Below are 15,738 nucleotides of genomic sequence, written 5' to 3' on the forward strand. Positions count from 1 at the left end.
CCAAGATAGTGAATTGTTTGCCGGCTCGCGGGCATAAAACATGGCGGACGACAAGCCACATAACAAGATGGCGAGCGGAATCCCGTCCAGACGCTGTACCCGGTTCAGTAGTCAGTCGGTCGGAGGGCCATGGGAATGGCTGTGGCAGTGATTCAGATTCTCGGGGTGGTGCTGACGCAGTGGCTCCTGTGGCTTTTTGACTGGCTGCGTGTGAAACAACTTAATTTCCGCTTAGCCCCGCCCTCGGCAGGACTCCAGAGTCGGAAGTTGGGAGTCCGGGAAGCACCGTGTTCACATGCGTGTAACTATGCATGTCTGCGCCCAAAAGAAGGAGTGCCCTGGTGTTAAAAATTCAATTTACACTATTTGGAACGCAATTAAATTGGAGCTGTGCCGCGCTCTGCGCTCTGCGCTCTTCTGCAGGCGACATCCTATTGGGCCCTCCGTTTAAGCCATGATGCACGCAACTTGCTTGCGGTTTTATTTTGCTTTATGGCATTTTTTCGCCGAACGATGTGGTTTTCGCCTGCGCCGGGCTTGGCAACTTTTGACGCTCATATTTTATGCATTAAGTGCTCTATTAAAATTTTTGTTGTTCTTCTGCATCGCAAGACCCATTCGGAGGATGTGGGCTTGTGCGATGTATGATAAAACCAGTCCTTCACTTCCTGACCCTCGTCTGAGACTTGTTTATTGGGCGTAGAAATGACAAAATTATATGGTTCTCGGCATGTCTGATGGCCACGCGTCGTATGTGTGATATTTATTTGATTTTCTTGACTGCGAAGAGGGTTGAAATCAAACGGGAATCAAAAATTCTGTAGCATGAAAAATAAATTTGTGTTACGCCTAAACTAACTTAGATGAAATGACAATTACTTTAAAGTTAATTACTTATCATGTTTTATCAGAACCTAAAAATGATTAGACATATAGTAATGCCAGAAGAAAAGTTATATTAGAATCAAAAATTAATTTTGCAAAAGACGTTTTGGTACATTTTTGAGGACTAGTAGAAAGTGTCCTACTTGTTTCTCTTCCTGTGTTTTTCACGCCCTTCGTCAATATTTTGTTGAAAACTGAACCCTTCGATATATTCCTGCCTTTCTTAACTATAAACTTCGACCCCATAAACTTTGACAACGGAATCACGATATCTGTTCATTTGTTTGCCTTGTTATTGTGAACTTTATGACCGCAATGGCGTTGATGGCCAACATGCGACACACACACACACACACACACTCACGACCATATATATGGCTTTCGGCCATGTAGCGGAAATCGGCTTAAAATTTACTCCATCACACACACGCACTCAAGTGCAGACTAGCACCAAAAGGCAGCGCGTGCATGATTTATGGTCTCACTGCAGTCGAAAAATAAAGAAAAGTGTGTAGAAAGCTGGTGAGAAAGAGAGAGGAAGGGTGAAGAGAGGGGAGGGTTTTGGCCATCACTTTTGTGAAGTCTGAGCCTGGTCTTGGTTTATGCAACTAATGCAACTGAGCGCCATTGTTGCTCTCCCGCTTCAAGTTGAAAAAATAGGAGAAAAAAGTTATTTACGGCGAACTTCCGCCAAAAGTGGCTGGAGGGGTCATTGTTGACTTCAGGGGGCCCAAACACTCGAACTCCCACCTAGCTAGCCAAGTTTTTAAATCATTTCTCTTTTGCATTTGCAACTTTTTTCGAGCCTAACTTGGCCGCCATTTCGCCATTTCGCCCTTTTGCCACTTTGCAATTGCACAATGGCGGCCGCCATGGCGTTTTGCGTTCGCGCTGCCGTTATTTGCAAATTATGTTACTTTGGCCAACTCGAATAAATCTTGGCCCAAAGTGTGCAAGGAGCTGCCTCCCACACAAATCACAGGCAAATTAGTTGCTTTCGCCCCTCTCGCTCCCACTCCTAGTGCTGTCCCTCTCGCTCTCGGGCAAACTTGTTGAGCTACAAGTTTGCGCTCTTCTAATATATTTGGTCGAAAACTTGCTGCTAATGAGTAAATGTGGGAAAAGTTTAAATTAATTTTTGAAATGTGTTCCACTCTAAAGATTTTCAATTTCCTCTATGGCCACGTCGTGCAATCTCAGTTTCAGTATCACAACCCCCCACTTTCTAATTATACTTTCGATACTTTCCGTTGACCCCATACACTTTTATGTCCATGCTTTGCACCTCAAGAGCGCCATTCTTTTTTCTACTGCCAGTGCGTCCCCGGAAGTCTATTCAGATTGACAAAAAGAGGTGACAGCTACAAGACTCAATGGTTGAAAGAATGACATTTTTTATCGCTTTTATCGGTAGCCATAAAAGCAGACAGTTTAGAAAATAGTTTATTTACTTCAGCTGCTTTCCATCTCATCTTGAAGATAATGGATGTCGTTAAAACGGACCGTTATCTTCTTAGCCACTCTATGAATATACCTTAATATTAACTAGTATAGCACGTCCATATCATTTCTTTTAGCAGCTATAAAGTTTTTCATTTCCATAGTTTTTTGTTTTTTATCAGCATATTTTGGTACTTCAAGCATTGCTGATAAGTTGGTATTACTTTATATTAAAATGCAAATCTTGGTCAGCCCTATTGGATGTCCTATTGGATGTAATTTAGATCTGCATGATATAACAATTCAAAATCGCTTATAGACATATTAAATTACGTAAGCGCATTTCACATAATTCAATTATATACGTAGAATCAACAACATTACCTTACAATAGAGGCCATCAATTCAGCCAATTACACAAGATATTGATTCAAAGTGGCTTACATAATAACTTTAATTTTCGGACTGGAAGGAGCCAGAAAGGTAATAACAATTGCCAGGAATCTATTTGTGCATTATTGAATATTAACTGTGTACGCTTCGGTTGCGCTAACTTCAGCATCAGGGCGACAGCAATCAAATTTATAAGTCGATGGCATGGGCAGGAGATTGTCTTAGCTCCTGACAAGCCTGTTGGGCATTTCGGCTCATGTGTCACCATTTTGTTTATGCTGCGAATTTCCGGTTTCTCTTCCTAGGTGCTTGCGTGTATTTGTGGGTATCTCTGTATCTGTATCTGTATCTGTATCTGTGCCTCTGTGTGTGTAAGTGTGGTCGATAGTGGTCCTCTGCCTCGCTTTAGCTGCCAATCACAACTGGTTGACAAATTGCTTTTGGACACGACTGACATGTTGACAGGCTTACTCAACTGTTACGCTCCCACCCCTTCCACCAGCGATTGCTTATCTATCCGACTTTTCTTCTGTATTTAAAGCCAAAAAATAGTTATTTAAAAAAGTCGGAGTAAAGAGTCTTTTGATACTTTGTAGGATCAGTTTTTAGAATCGAAATTCCTGCTCTCTAGTGAGTATCAACAACATATAACGCTTATCAACACTGAGCTTAAATGGCAATTGTGTTCCTACCAATACTGAATAAATCGAGTTAATGTAACTTTATTAAACCATTTCAAAGTTACTTTAGTATCCGTTCATGTTAACATCTTTCCCCTTTTCCATCATCATTAAACTGTTATGTAGCACTTCTCAACACTGGCATTGAAGCGACCCACGTAATTCGGTTTCCCCTTTCAGAAAACTTATCCAACCGCCAGCGGGCAACATTTTCAGTTTTCCAGCTGAGAAAACACAGACAAACGCGTAGCCGGCCCAAGGTGCAAAAAATACTTGTAGAAGATGAAGCAATTCACGTAAAATTTAATGTCACACGAACCCGAAAGTGAAAGTTGCATTTGGGCCAAGAAAAGCAGAGCGAAAGATAGACAGAGAATGGAAAAAACAGAGGATGGGCGAAAAAGAAAGTGGTGCAGTTAGAAAATTACTTTTACTTAATGTCATTGAAGGGTTCCCGAAGGATATTCGAGAGTTTTAAGTGCGACGTTTGCATTTCCTCCGCTTCTCCACAATGTGAAATAGTTTCGCTTCGCCATTGTTTTGCAGTGAATACGAATGGGAATACGACTTCAAGGACCACTCCTCCGATGTGGGCTGTGTGCAATGGAACATGTTTAGTACATATATTCGTATTCCCATGTCATGCTAAAGTTGTTCTTTCGTTAAAGTTCGTCATATAGTATGTGACGCCGTCCAGCAAGTGCGCATCGGGATTTTGCGGGATTCCTAATTCTAGAGTTATACAGAAGAGTCTGAAAAAGTTGCTTAAATTTTCCTAGTTTTGTAAAAGGACATGGAGAACCCAAGAAATCCTTACGTTTACTCAAATTCACGTCAAATCAATACAGCTTTACGAGTGATTTTAAATACAATTGATGTCTGTGAATATTAATTAATTAAATACACATTATCAATATCATACAAAGATTAGTGAGCGCCGTAAGGTTCTCAAATTAAATTATATATATTTGACAATGTCAGAGCATAAGCTTCGGTTACCTTGTCATATATCAAGAGACGTCATTATTTCAGGCATAAACTCTGAGTTCAGACCGAGTTCAGTCTGGGTCAGAGCCTAGAACGTCTCCTCGGACTGTTGCCAGCGATGGGGAGAGTGACTTAATGTGATAAATGATGATTTTATAATCGTTTGCATGACAAACACCAGCGGCGGACCAGCAGCAGTAGTCCATCCCACCCTACTGTTTGGCTAAAAGAGTGTCCGTTCGCTTTCCTTAGTCAACTATCCTATGCAGACATGTTTGTGTCAGCCTCAGCTCAAGTGACAAGCCCCGAGGCTGAGCCAGTTTGCATGTAACGAGAATTTTCGGCTTTGCCCACGCTTTGGGGCCTGGGCTCTGGCTGAGGACATGTCCTAGTCCTACACTTCCACCTGCTGGCAAAGCCTTTTTGCACATTTTCATTTACGCTTCCAATTTCACAATCTGAAAACCCTTGAAACTGGAATCTGCCCACCCTGCCCACCGCCGGCAATTGTATTTCCTGGTCCTGAAAATGATAAATTATCGTTTGTCTACGTCCTGATGCAATATGATGTCGTCCGCTGTGCCCGAAGTTTACTGGGCCCACATCCTTTCGACCCGGCCCCATCTAATTCGCATTTTTGATTAATTGGATTTCCCTGGGAGACAAATAGAAATTTTCATTTCAGTTTCTATTTGCGGGACCGACTGTTTGTTGTGACAACTTTGTCGCTCTCTTTTTTGGGGAGAAATATTAAATTGAATTGAATTAAAATTCATTTTTGATGTTCCAGATCAGATTGCGCACGGATATATCTTCATCTTGATGAAAGTGGTGGGAGCTCACTGCACATAAAGCAAATGTCTCCATTTCGATGCCATTATCGTTGTCCTCAAGCTTCGTCGTCAATGCATTAAAGTGCATTTTAAAATAGAGCCATAAATATTTACTAGAGGGTGGCGGTGGAGTGGATTTCTGCAGACTCGGGGCGTGGCTGATTGCCAACCCATATCGTAATTGCAGATAAACTTTATGCCATTAACCTTTAGCGTTGTCTAGTCGGCCTCACGTCCCCCTTTGGTTTGCTGTAAAGTGCTTTGGAAACATTTCATGATAAGCATTTGCCATCCGACTCCACCCTTTGCCCCCTTGCGCCGTCAGCAAGTTTACATTTGCGGTCCTTTCCCGGGAGGAAAACGAAGAAATATGCAGAAAGTCGGAGAGATGGGCCATCCGTGCGCTTGCCATCATTAAACTTGTGCGCAAACATCGGCAAAATGCATTAAACTTGGCAAATATCGTAAAAATTAACGACAACATTATGGGCAACTCAGACTGTCTCCCTCCTCTCCGCTGGTCGTCCCGGCCAAGTTCAAAACTATAAATTTCGACAGTAACCAAGCCAAAACAAGTTGAAAATAGTTCCAGTTGGCTCGGGATTGCAGTTGATTGGTACGAGTAATTGGATTTGCGATTAGTTTTGTGGCAAAATTGTTTTCTAAGTGGGCCATCATGCAAATCGAAGGAATCATCTTATCAGCCTCTGAGCGAGCTCATCCAGATAGCCCGACTTTTCTCACTTTTCGCACTTTTCCCGGCTTATCCGTGAAAAATCAGCACAAGGCACACACTCTTCGTAACAAACGGAAAACAGTCCAGCAGGAAGTGGCAGCAAACCCACTTCTCCACCCCTCGGCTGAAATGCATTTGCGCACTTGCCTGTTGACATTTTCGCATTTGTAGTGGGCAAATTAAAGGAAATCCAGCAGGGGCAACAACAGATCCTACTGGATGCACACAGAGAAAAGGTTTGCTGTATATTTTCTACCATTTAACAAAAAAAGATTTTCTATATCACAAATATATAAATAATTTCATAGCCTTATCAGAATTGGATACAGTTTTGCGAACTTGCCATCAGTAACAAGTTGCTGCTTTGTTGAAACGAACTGCTACCACATTAAAACTAGGCAACCTTATATGTCCCCTGTTTTTAGGTAAAATATTATTTTCCATTGGAAAACGAACTTCTCTGTGCTGCTGCCACATTGTTCCTTTGTGTCCTTGGCCATGTGTGGGCGGCTATTTGGGCTGTTTGTTTAGCGCCAGCATAAACAGTTGTAACAGTTGGCCGTACAAGCCCGCCCGGTTCGCATCAGAATCAGAGTCAGAATCCGAATCCAAATCCGAATCAGAGTGCCAATCCAGGGCTCGTGCGCAGCGGTAATTACATAACAAAAGTGCACACAAACAAACTGACAGTGGAGCGGACAGTGAAACAGCAACGACAACAGCCTAGCCATGGTCATCTGCATCTGGGCCAGCACTTAAATGAGTTATACAAATAATTGTGCAGTGATTATTTTACTGACCACGTACACACGGGCACAAACAACATGCTCACAATGGTCGTGTGATGAGTTTTTCTAGGGTTAGATAAATAAGCTGCAAAGAGGATGTAAAAACATATCAGAGACACTTTGTGTACATATTATATGAACCTACAAACAAGGATATGCGAATCAACGGTCGAGTTAATCATCTATTGACATTTTGAAGTATGGGGGAAGAAAAATCACATCGATGTTCTTCAAAGAACATCATAAATCGCCCATTCGTAACAGGATAATCAGAGGTCATCTCAACAAATGACGCATACGCCGCATGGGCCGGCACACAATTGTCTGTAAACATTGCAATTTGTTAGGGCCCATCTAAACTCTATGGCACACAGTGCTGAACATAACTATACAGATTTTATACACTCCTAATCTCATAGGCTTACTTTGTATCGGAACTACCCGAAAAAGTTCATTTATAGTAATAATAGTTTTAGCGCTTTAAATGCTGCAGGCTTTTGAAAGATTATAACCTTCCGTTTACCGTCCTTTCATTGGGAAGTATATATTGAAGGATAACATTATAGTTTTGCTCAGTGTGCCTCCGAATTCAACTGTGGAATGATCTTAGCTTCAGCGGATTGCATCTCCCTCTTTGGCTCCGCAAGTCCGAGTCGAAAGCCGTGGCCAAAGGCGTGTGATTTATAACTAATTGATGAACACAATCATGCGGTTGATGGCCACATGCCCAAGAGCGGGGCGTGTCCTTGTGGCCGAAGTACAGTTGTGCTCAAGGTCGCTGGTAAAGCTGCCCCAAAGACTCGAGTGCTCGCTTGGAAAACGGATTCAGTCGAGCGCTTCGCTTGAATAATTTGCGGCATAACCAAGTTTATTATGTTTAGGACCGCCGAGGCGTGTTTCCATGGGGAAAGGGGGAATGTTTTGGCTGGGGCTCGCCTAAGTGGCGTGCTCGCATTTCCGTTTCCGCTTTACGTAATTAATTCGAAATTCGGGTTTATGTGGCCCCCTTTGTTGTAAAATTGCCGTTGCTGAGCTTTTATTTTTTATTGATGAATAAATTTAATTGAACTAAATGGATTTCGTTTTGCGTCATGTAACCGTTGGTATTCTGCCTAATGGCTTTCAAACACACACCACCTCCGCCCACTTAACCCTTACACTTGACGCATTTGTATTCGTGGGCTTTCTACAATAGCTATTGGCAGCTGGCAACGTATTTTAATTGAATTTCAATTGATTGCAAAAATGTTCAATTTGGTGCCGCAACCAAATTTCATTTTAATTAATTAGAATTGATAACAATAACGGGCTTCCATGCACTTTTTGTTTGACCTCGTAGAATAATAAATGCCTTAATGGGTTTATATTTGTTTTAGCCAGCGGAGGAGGGAGGTATCACTTTATGGAGTCGCCATCAAGATCCAACCGGAAAAATCATTACTGGAAAATCGGGGTTAGGGCCAAAATTATATACCCACGAATGTCCGGGATAATTATTGATTGAATTTACCGAGATATCAAAATAATCAAATTGTCAATGAAACTTTATTAAATGCTGACAGAACAGTAGTTGCATCAAAGCTTGTGTGGAACTATATTATTACTCGTAAATTGCGTTAGCCTGTTCTTGAATTTCGCATGGGAAATACACAGAATATTAAACAGAAAATATTTATGTATACTTATTTGGTTTTTTGATTAATCGTTTCATTGCATGAAGATAAACTGGCTGACGCGAAATTCAATTTAACTAGAATTTAAAACTGCTATCTCTTGGACGCTTCTACCTAAATATAAGCAGATTATAATGTTCAAAAATTATCTGAACTATCAATTTTTGGGATAAATACAATTTATTATAGTCTGGCTACCTAGATGTTTTTGAAAAACAGAATTAAATGTTCATGGTAACTCTTAATGTTTTTGCCATAAAATTAAAAAATAGACTTTAATATGGAAATTTAAAATTCTCTCCCGTAATAAATAGAAAAATAAAAATAATAGAAAAATACCGGAAAAACGAATAAATTAGACAAGTCAAAACAAAGGAAAATAAAAACAATATGCTTAAGTACCATCTTTGCTTCCCAAATCATAAAAAATAAACACTCCTTAAATAGTTTCGCTAATGCGGCAAACCGTTTTGCAAACTTTTTTCCCATTTGGCGAGCATAAGCTTTCCCAAAGTGAATTCACATCTTTCCCTTTGCCGCATGACATACCAAACACACACGCACAGTAAAATATGTTCACCAAACTGCAATCAAAGCGACATAGCACAAATTTCACAGATTTTTGCACATTAAAAATATGTTCGCTACTCCACAAGCTACACACACGCAAGCACACATTATGCCACGCCTCCCATGAGCCCATTTTTTGCATGCCAAAAAAAGGACGAGTAAAGTTTTTTGTGCCAACGAGGGCAAAAAAAGGAAGTGAATGTGGAAAAGAAATCGAGGAACGGGATTCAGAAGGAGCAGCCGGCAGAAGGGGTCGTTGTGGCCAATGCTGCGATGCTGCGATGCTGCAACTCAACCTTTTATGGCCCGGAGCCATGGCAACGCTGACTTTGATAATCAATTACCGTGCCATAGCCGAAAGGAAAGGACCGAGGTCCTGTGGGGACCACATATGACCCCAAACACAAGTAAATGCCCCGCATACACTCGACTTTGTGTAACGCCTCGTATGAGTAATATGCGGGATTGTCTATGCCAAGGGGCATGTGTTCACCCACACACAGTTGCAGGTGGTAATGCAAATAAATATCCGGATTCCCCCAGATTTACCAAAAAATGTTCATTACAAACTGCAAATTGGCTTGTGTCTGCCCAACAGCTGCTACCCGCTGGCCGTGTTCATGTAAATATATCCTTGTCGCTGCATATCTAAAACCAATTAATGGATTGCCAGCCACAAATGCTAAACATTTCTCAAATCTTGTTTGCATTCAAAAGGCAGGGATTTATGGCTGACTGTAGATCCAGCCAAGAAAAAGGTTCTTAAATCTGAAAAAGTGCATTTAAAGGCTTAGTTATCGAATACTTATCTTCAAGATACATTTGAGCTACGTAATTACTTTCTTAAAATAAATGCGCCACAGTTGGCTTAGTTAACTTTCGATCTGCAAAGTTGGACTGGCGGAAAAAATTAAAGCCCAGCTGGCTTTTTATCGTTTTACGTGGCAATTACGTTTAGATGGCACTTCTTTTTAAGCAGCAACTTTCATTTCCGCTTGCCATTAATTGACGCTGTCAGCTTTGGCAGCAATCACTTAATGAAATCATTTAATCAGTGCCGGCGACAATCGACAAAGTGGAAGTGGCAGCTCTCCCGCTCAGTTCTCTAGGAACACATGTTCCATTTATGCTGCACACTAATCAACCTGGCACTGCGAGCTCAGTGCTATTTGGCTCCCCATCGCCATCGCTTGCTCCAGTGACACCAGGGAATTGTGGGCCGCCGACAGCTGTCCTTAATTACATGGAAATCCACACTAGATTCGTGCCCCAGCCCCGCACTCGCAACCGAAGTCCCCACAGAGTCATTCACCTTGCCACCACCAAAAAAACGAAGGCAAGTAAAGGGAAAGTTCGATTCGAAGGCTGAGGGATACCCTTAAAGCCCCATTTTCTGGCTTCATATTAAGCTCGCCTTTTATACTACAGCAAGTATAATTAGATACTCTATAACATTAATACCATTGCAATGCTTGACATGGTTCTGACACCGCTCTGAATTTTTGTTACCACAGAAAAGACTTGTATAATACGAAAAATTGCGCCTAACCAAATTTGTCTAATATTCTTAAACAATTATATTTTTTAGACTTCCTACCTTAACAATAGAGTTTTCTTTGGATTATCAAAATGCATTTACAAATAATATTTATACTTTGTAGAAATTATATAAGTAAATAAAATAAACACAAAATAATGCCATTTTCTCGACCGATACTGAATGAAAATACTCTATGTTAGGGAATGCAAAAACGTGGCGGAAGCCAAAAGGCGCAAGCAAAAATCGAAACCAAGTGAATATAACATATTATTTCAACAGGCAACTCATTCAGCATATAATATTACCACCCATGGAGCTTTATGTAGTTGATGTACGTAGTCTATGATGTGGAGCCCACGTTGGCGGATATGGGGTGGGGATTGGGCCTTTTGAGAGCTGTGGTAAATTGGGGGGTTGAAGAATCGAGGGTTTGGGCTCTGTAGACCTGCGGAATCGAGGTGAATAAGCGAAGAACACATTCACACACACTAAAAGGCAAACAAAGGGAAATCAATCTTTGTACATACTTTTAGCATATGCACACGTATGATCCCCACCCACTTGTCCCTCCCCATGAAACACCCACACACATCCAAGGCCGTATGTATATGTGTGCGGTTGTCGGCTTTGCGGGGAATTGGGGAATATTTGCATGCCTTTGTGTACTTTTTCCATATGATTTATGACCTGAATTGTTACTGCTCGCGTACATATAATTACACACACATCGCTTTGGCCGTGTGTGTGTGTCGTCTTGGGACGCGCGCCAAAGTATGCTACACTTTTTGTTTTATGAGTTAATAAGTAGGCGTGGCCCCAGCCCAATTGCTACACTCTGATTATGGCACCGGGCACCGGATACCCACATAGCCGCCCAGCCACCTCACTGTCAGATGGGGAATTTTCAAACCTACATATACGTATGTGCAGATGTATGTAGATCAGATAGCACAAACTTCTTCAAGTATACTTTTGGGGCACGCAATTTAGAAAATGTACCTCGGTGTCGGAGAAATTATTTTACCAGTCGACTGAGCTGCACTCGCTCTTGGGATCGAACCACCTCGTTCCGTGTGGAGAAGTCTTCGAGTTCAAGTTTAATGGAGCAGCCGACTAAATTCCCTAAATTGCACCGCGACTAACATAATTCATAATCAAATAAAGCAACCAGATATCAGTATTATTATTAGTGCTAATATAAATTCATTCAAATATTTCATATAAGTTGTTTTTCCCTTCCTAATTTGTATATACTGTTCAAGGTGAAACTCCTATCAGAAGATAAATGGCTTCGGTGTAAAAAGGTTTTGTTAACTAATATTTATTATGCAATCAGTTTGTTCTAGTAGAACCCAAAAAGGCCAATACACTAACCTTCAGATGAGCTGCACTGCACCCTCAATCGAGAATCAATGCAAATGCAGTGCCAGCGAAAATGTCAGCAAGGGACTAGGCCAATCCCAAACGGCTAATCCCGCCGCGACATTGCTAATCCAATTCCGATGGGACGTATAAAAGGCCCAAGCTGTGCTGGCTGTGATTTCGTCTTGGCCCGAAGACCGGAGCATGGAGTCCGCTAACGTGTCGTCGAGTCTGTTTGGCAACGTGTCCACCGCGCTGCGGCCGGAGGCGCGGCTCTCCGCCGAAACGCGACTGCTGGGCTGGAATGTGCCGCCGGAGGAGCTGCGTCACATCCCCGAGCACTGGCTAACTTATCCGGAGCCGCCCGAGTCGATGAACTACCTGCTGGGCACGCTGTACATCTTCTTCACCCTGATGTCGATGCTGGGCAATGGACTGGTGATCTGGGTCTTCTCGGCAGCCAAATCGCTGCGCACTCCCTCCAATATACTGGTCATCAATCTGGCCTTCTGCGACTTCATGATGATGGTCAAGACTCCAATATTCATCTACAATAGTTTCCACCAGGGATACGCACTGGGTCATCTGGGATGCCAGATCTTTGGGATCATTGGCTCCTATACGGGAATCGCTGCCGGTGCCACGAATGCGTTTATAGCCTACGATCGATTCAATGTGATCACGCGACCCATGGAGGGCAAGATGACGCATGGCAAGGCCATTGCCATGATCATATTCATCTACATGTACGCCACTCCTTGGGTGGTAGCCTGCTACACGGAGACTTGGGGTCGTTTTGTGCCGGAGGGCTATCTGACCTCCTGCACCTTCGACTATCTAACCGACAACTTTGATACGCGCCTCTTTGTGGGCTGCATCTTCTTCTTCAGCTTCGTGTGCCCCACCACGATGATCACGTACTACTACTCCCAGATTGTGGGCCATGTCTTCAGCCACGAAAAGGCACTGAGAGATCAGGCTAAGAAGATGAACGTGGAGTCTCTGCGCTCGAATGTGGACAAAAGCAAGGAGACGGCGGAAATCCGGATAGCCAAAGCGGCCATCACCATCTGCTTCCTGTTCTTTTGCTCGTGGACGCCGTACGGAGTTATGTCGCTGATTGGCGCCTTTGGGGATAAGACCCTTTTGACGCCCGGAGCCACAATGATTCCCGCCTGTGCCTGCAAAATGGTGGCCTGCATCGATCCGTTCGTGTACGCCATAAGTCACCCCAGATACCGCATGGAGCTGCAAAAGCGATGTCCCTGGCTGGCGCTCAACGAAAAGGCGCCGGAATCGTCGGCTGTCGCCTCCACCAGCACCACCCAGGAACCGCAGCAAACCACCGCCGCCTAATGCAAATTCCCACCCAGCAGCCAGCCCTTCCAAAAAATGCTGACAATGATGATGAACTGAAACGGCAACGAACTCGTAATACCAAACGCCAGGGAAAATTGTATAAATATTTCACGGAGTTTCAGGAGCACTCTTGGTGCAAGGAGTAAAAACTGTTTTCTTGTTATGATTTGTAGTCACTTTTGTGTTTATCAAAGAAATATAGTAAAATTACAGCAAGCTACAGAAAAAAGCGTTATAAAGAATGGTCTTTTGAATTGAAGTTGAACTATTAAAATGATGATGGGCAAACTCAAAGATGGTTTAGTTTTACACAACATTCTTTATGTTCAATTACTAGCAAAGTTAGGCAACTAAAGTAAAGAAGTTAAGAACCTTAATCTTCAGTGACAGCTTTAACAGGTTTACAACACAGGTATCAATTTAATAAGTAAACCGTAGGTAACGCTAAGCATTATGTTTACTCAGTTGATAACATTGATTAAATGAATTCTTTCAAATCTTTAAGATGTATATAATCAGTATATACTCAATAGACAAAGTGCAGACAACTTTATTGCTGCACCAGTTTTACTTACATGTATGTGTATCGAAATCTTAAAGTGACTCTTAGTTTTATTATTTAGCTGATAACGAAAATGTGCATTCATCCACCGGGGAAAACCTCTTTCTCCCCTATTTATGTAAAAATATTGGAGTGAACCCAACCGCGCTTTGAACTTTGGCCCCTTGTCAGTTGTCAATCGGGCACTTGACGCGGCCATTGCAGGGCACTCAGACGAGCCGAAGAAGGCGGCTCGATGCTCCCAGGAGCGGAGATGGCCAACAGCAAAAGAGTTGGCCAAGAACAATGGGGGAATTGTGCCAGTTCCAATGGGATCCACAGACGGGAAAGCGGCTCTCTCTTGTGCTCTCTCTCTCTTTCTGCGGAGAGCGAAAGCTTTAGCAGCTGGAAGGATCCTGCGCATTTGGAAAAATGAAACATTTTTGGGAATGAAACATAAATCTGGGAATGGTGAATCGAACACGGCCGAATATTACAGGAATTTTGATAAATAACGAACTTGGGATCCACACACACTCAAATACCTGCACGTGGCACCCTAGGGAATTTGCATTTGTATCCTAGCCATCAGAGTAAACAAAACAACGGCCGAAGTCCACATGGAGTCCACTTGCAGCCCGGTCTCATTAGTAACACGTCCTTTGGATTTTGGAGCCTGCGGTAACTGGCTGTAAATCAGCAGAACCTTGGCCACAAAGGATGCCTAGATTTTTGTGCCACACGACTTCCACATGGCCTCCACTTTGGCTCACGCCCACCACCACCCCAAATGGCATTTAACAAATTGTTGGCCAAAGTGTTGCACCGTGTGTTTGTGTGGCGCCTCATTATTATTGTTTTCCCAGCTACCATTTCCTTCACACTTTTCGTAAAGCCCCTCCCTTTCTCCCCTGAGTTTTCCTATCTCTGCCTTTCTCCTTGGCGCCTAGCCTAGCACGCTTTTCCACTTATTGCCTGGCGGGCATTTGCCAGAGCCTTTTCCCTGCGTCGTTATGCGGCGAACCCAAAAACCGCACACAGACAGCCAGCGCAAAACGAGCTGGGAAAATGGTGGAAAAGCCAGGGAATATCAAGGGGGGAAACGAGGCAGAAGCGGCAGAAAAGCGCTGAGCGAGTAGCGAGGCCATAAACCAAAATCGGTCGCAGCCACCGACGCGCGCAAATGGTAAAAACGAAGTAAAATTAATGAAAATCACACACACACACACGCACACACCCAGCCTGATATTTATATATACAAAAACAGACAGGCAGCCAGACGGAGCGGTCGGCGGGCAGAGACAATTAAAATGGCACCCACAGAACGTCCTTGCACCGCTGAGTGAATGCCGCCAGGCAACGCCACACAAACCGCCCAAACCACCCAAACCACCCAAACCACCCAAACCACCCAGCCCCCCACACAGGCCATGCGAAAAGCAGCCACCGCACGACGGCACGGCACATTTGTCTTCCACGAAATTCGCTTTGGCTCTCATTAATTAAGATAATTAGGCCTTTTCGACGCCTTCAAAGTTCAACGTGCAAAAAAGACCAAAGTGAATGGAAAACGCACCCGAATACAAAAATACAACGAAATGTGGGCAACAAGAACGGCGAATTTTGTGACAGTTCAAAGTTCAGCGTCGCATGTTGCAGTATTTCCCGAGAAGTGGGCTCAACAATTTGCCCTTACCCATATAGGGTACATGCAGTACATACATACTTCGCGTGGGGAAACTCTCTATGGGCTTTCCTTAATGAGTGGTTGGCGGCTTTCTTGCGTTTGATTGCCCCACATGGTCGCAAAACCGCTTATTCAAGGACCTTTGTTGTGCAGAGATATATTTTAAGGAGCCTTTGAATGCAACCGCAACAGAAATTGCGGACACGGTGGCTTGCAATCCAACCATTTGTCATCGTCAGAGCTCACTGTACAGTGACGCAACCC

The 15,738-nt window shown here is 43.1% G+C and overlaps 1 protein-coding gene across 3 annotated transcripts; it reads left to right on the top strand.

Annotated features, from left to right (window-relative positions):
- The first annotated feature begins 8,056 nt into the window (after positions 1–8,056).
- LOC122621978 (opsin Rh3) lies at positions 8,057–13,243 on the top strand. 3 transcript variants are annotated; one of them, XM_043800041.1, is made up of 2 exons: positions 8,057–8,082; positions 12,139–13,243. In XM_043800041.1, exons 1-2 carry the CDS (start codon positions 8,057–8,059, stop codon positions 13,241–13,243), a joined length of 1,131 nt encoding a protein of 376 aa, XP_043655976.1. The 3 variants fall into 3 exon arrangements, with proteins under 3 accessions (XP_043655976.1, XP_043655975.1, XP_043655974.1); XM_043800040.1 differs by lacking the exon at positions 8,057–8,082 and adding an exon at positions 11,178–11,185 and having other exon boundaries at positions 12,118–13,243; XM_043800039.1 differs by lacking the exon at positions 8,057–8,082 and having other exon boundaries at positions 12,092–13,243.
- The last annotated feature ends 2,495 nt before the right edge of the window (positions 13,244–15,738 follow it).

The sequence above is a fragment of the Drosophila teissieri genome, chromosome 3R (genome assembly GCF_016746235.2).
Source record: "Drosophila teissieri strain GT53w chromosome 3R, Prin_Dtei_1.1, whole genome shotgun sequence".
NCBI lineage: Eukaryota > Metazoa > Arthropoda > Insecta > Diptera > Drosophilidae > Drosophila > Drosophila teissieri.

Excerpts from the sequence above, each read along its gene's own strand:
- LOC122621978 (XM_043800039.1), top strand. The coding sequence starts at position 12,092 with ATGGAGTCCGCTAACGTGTCGTCGAGTCTGTTTGGCAACGTGTCCACC.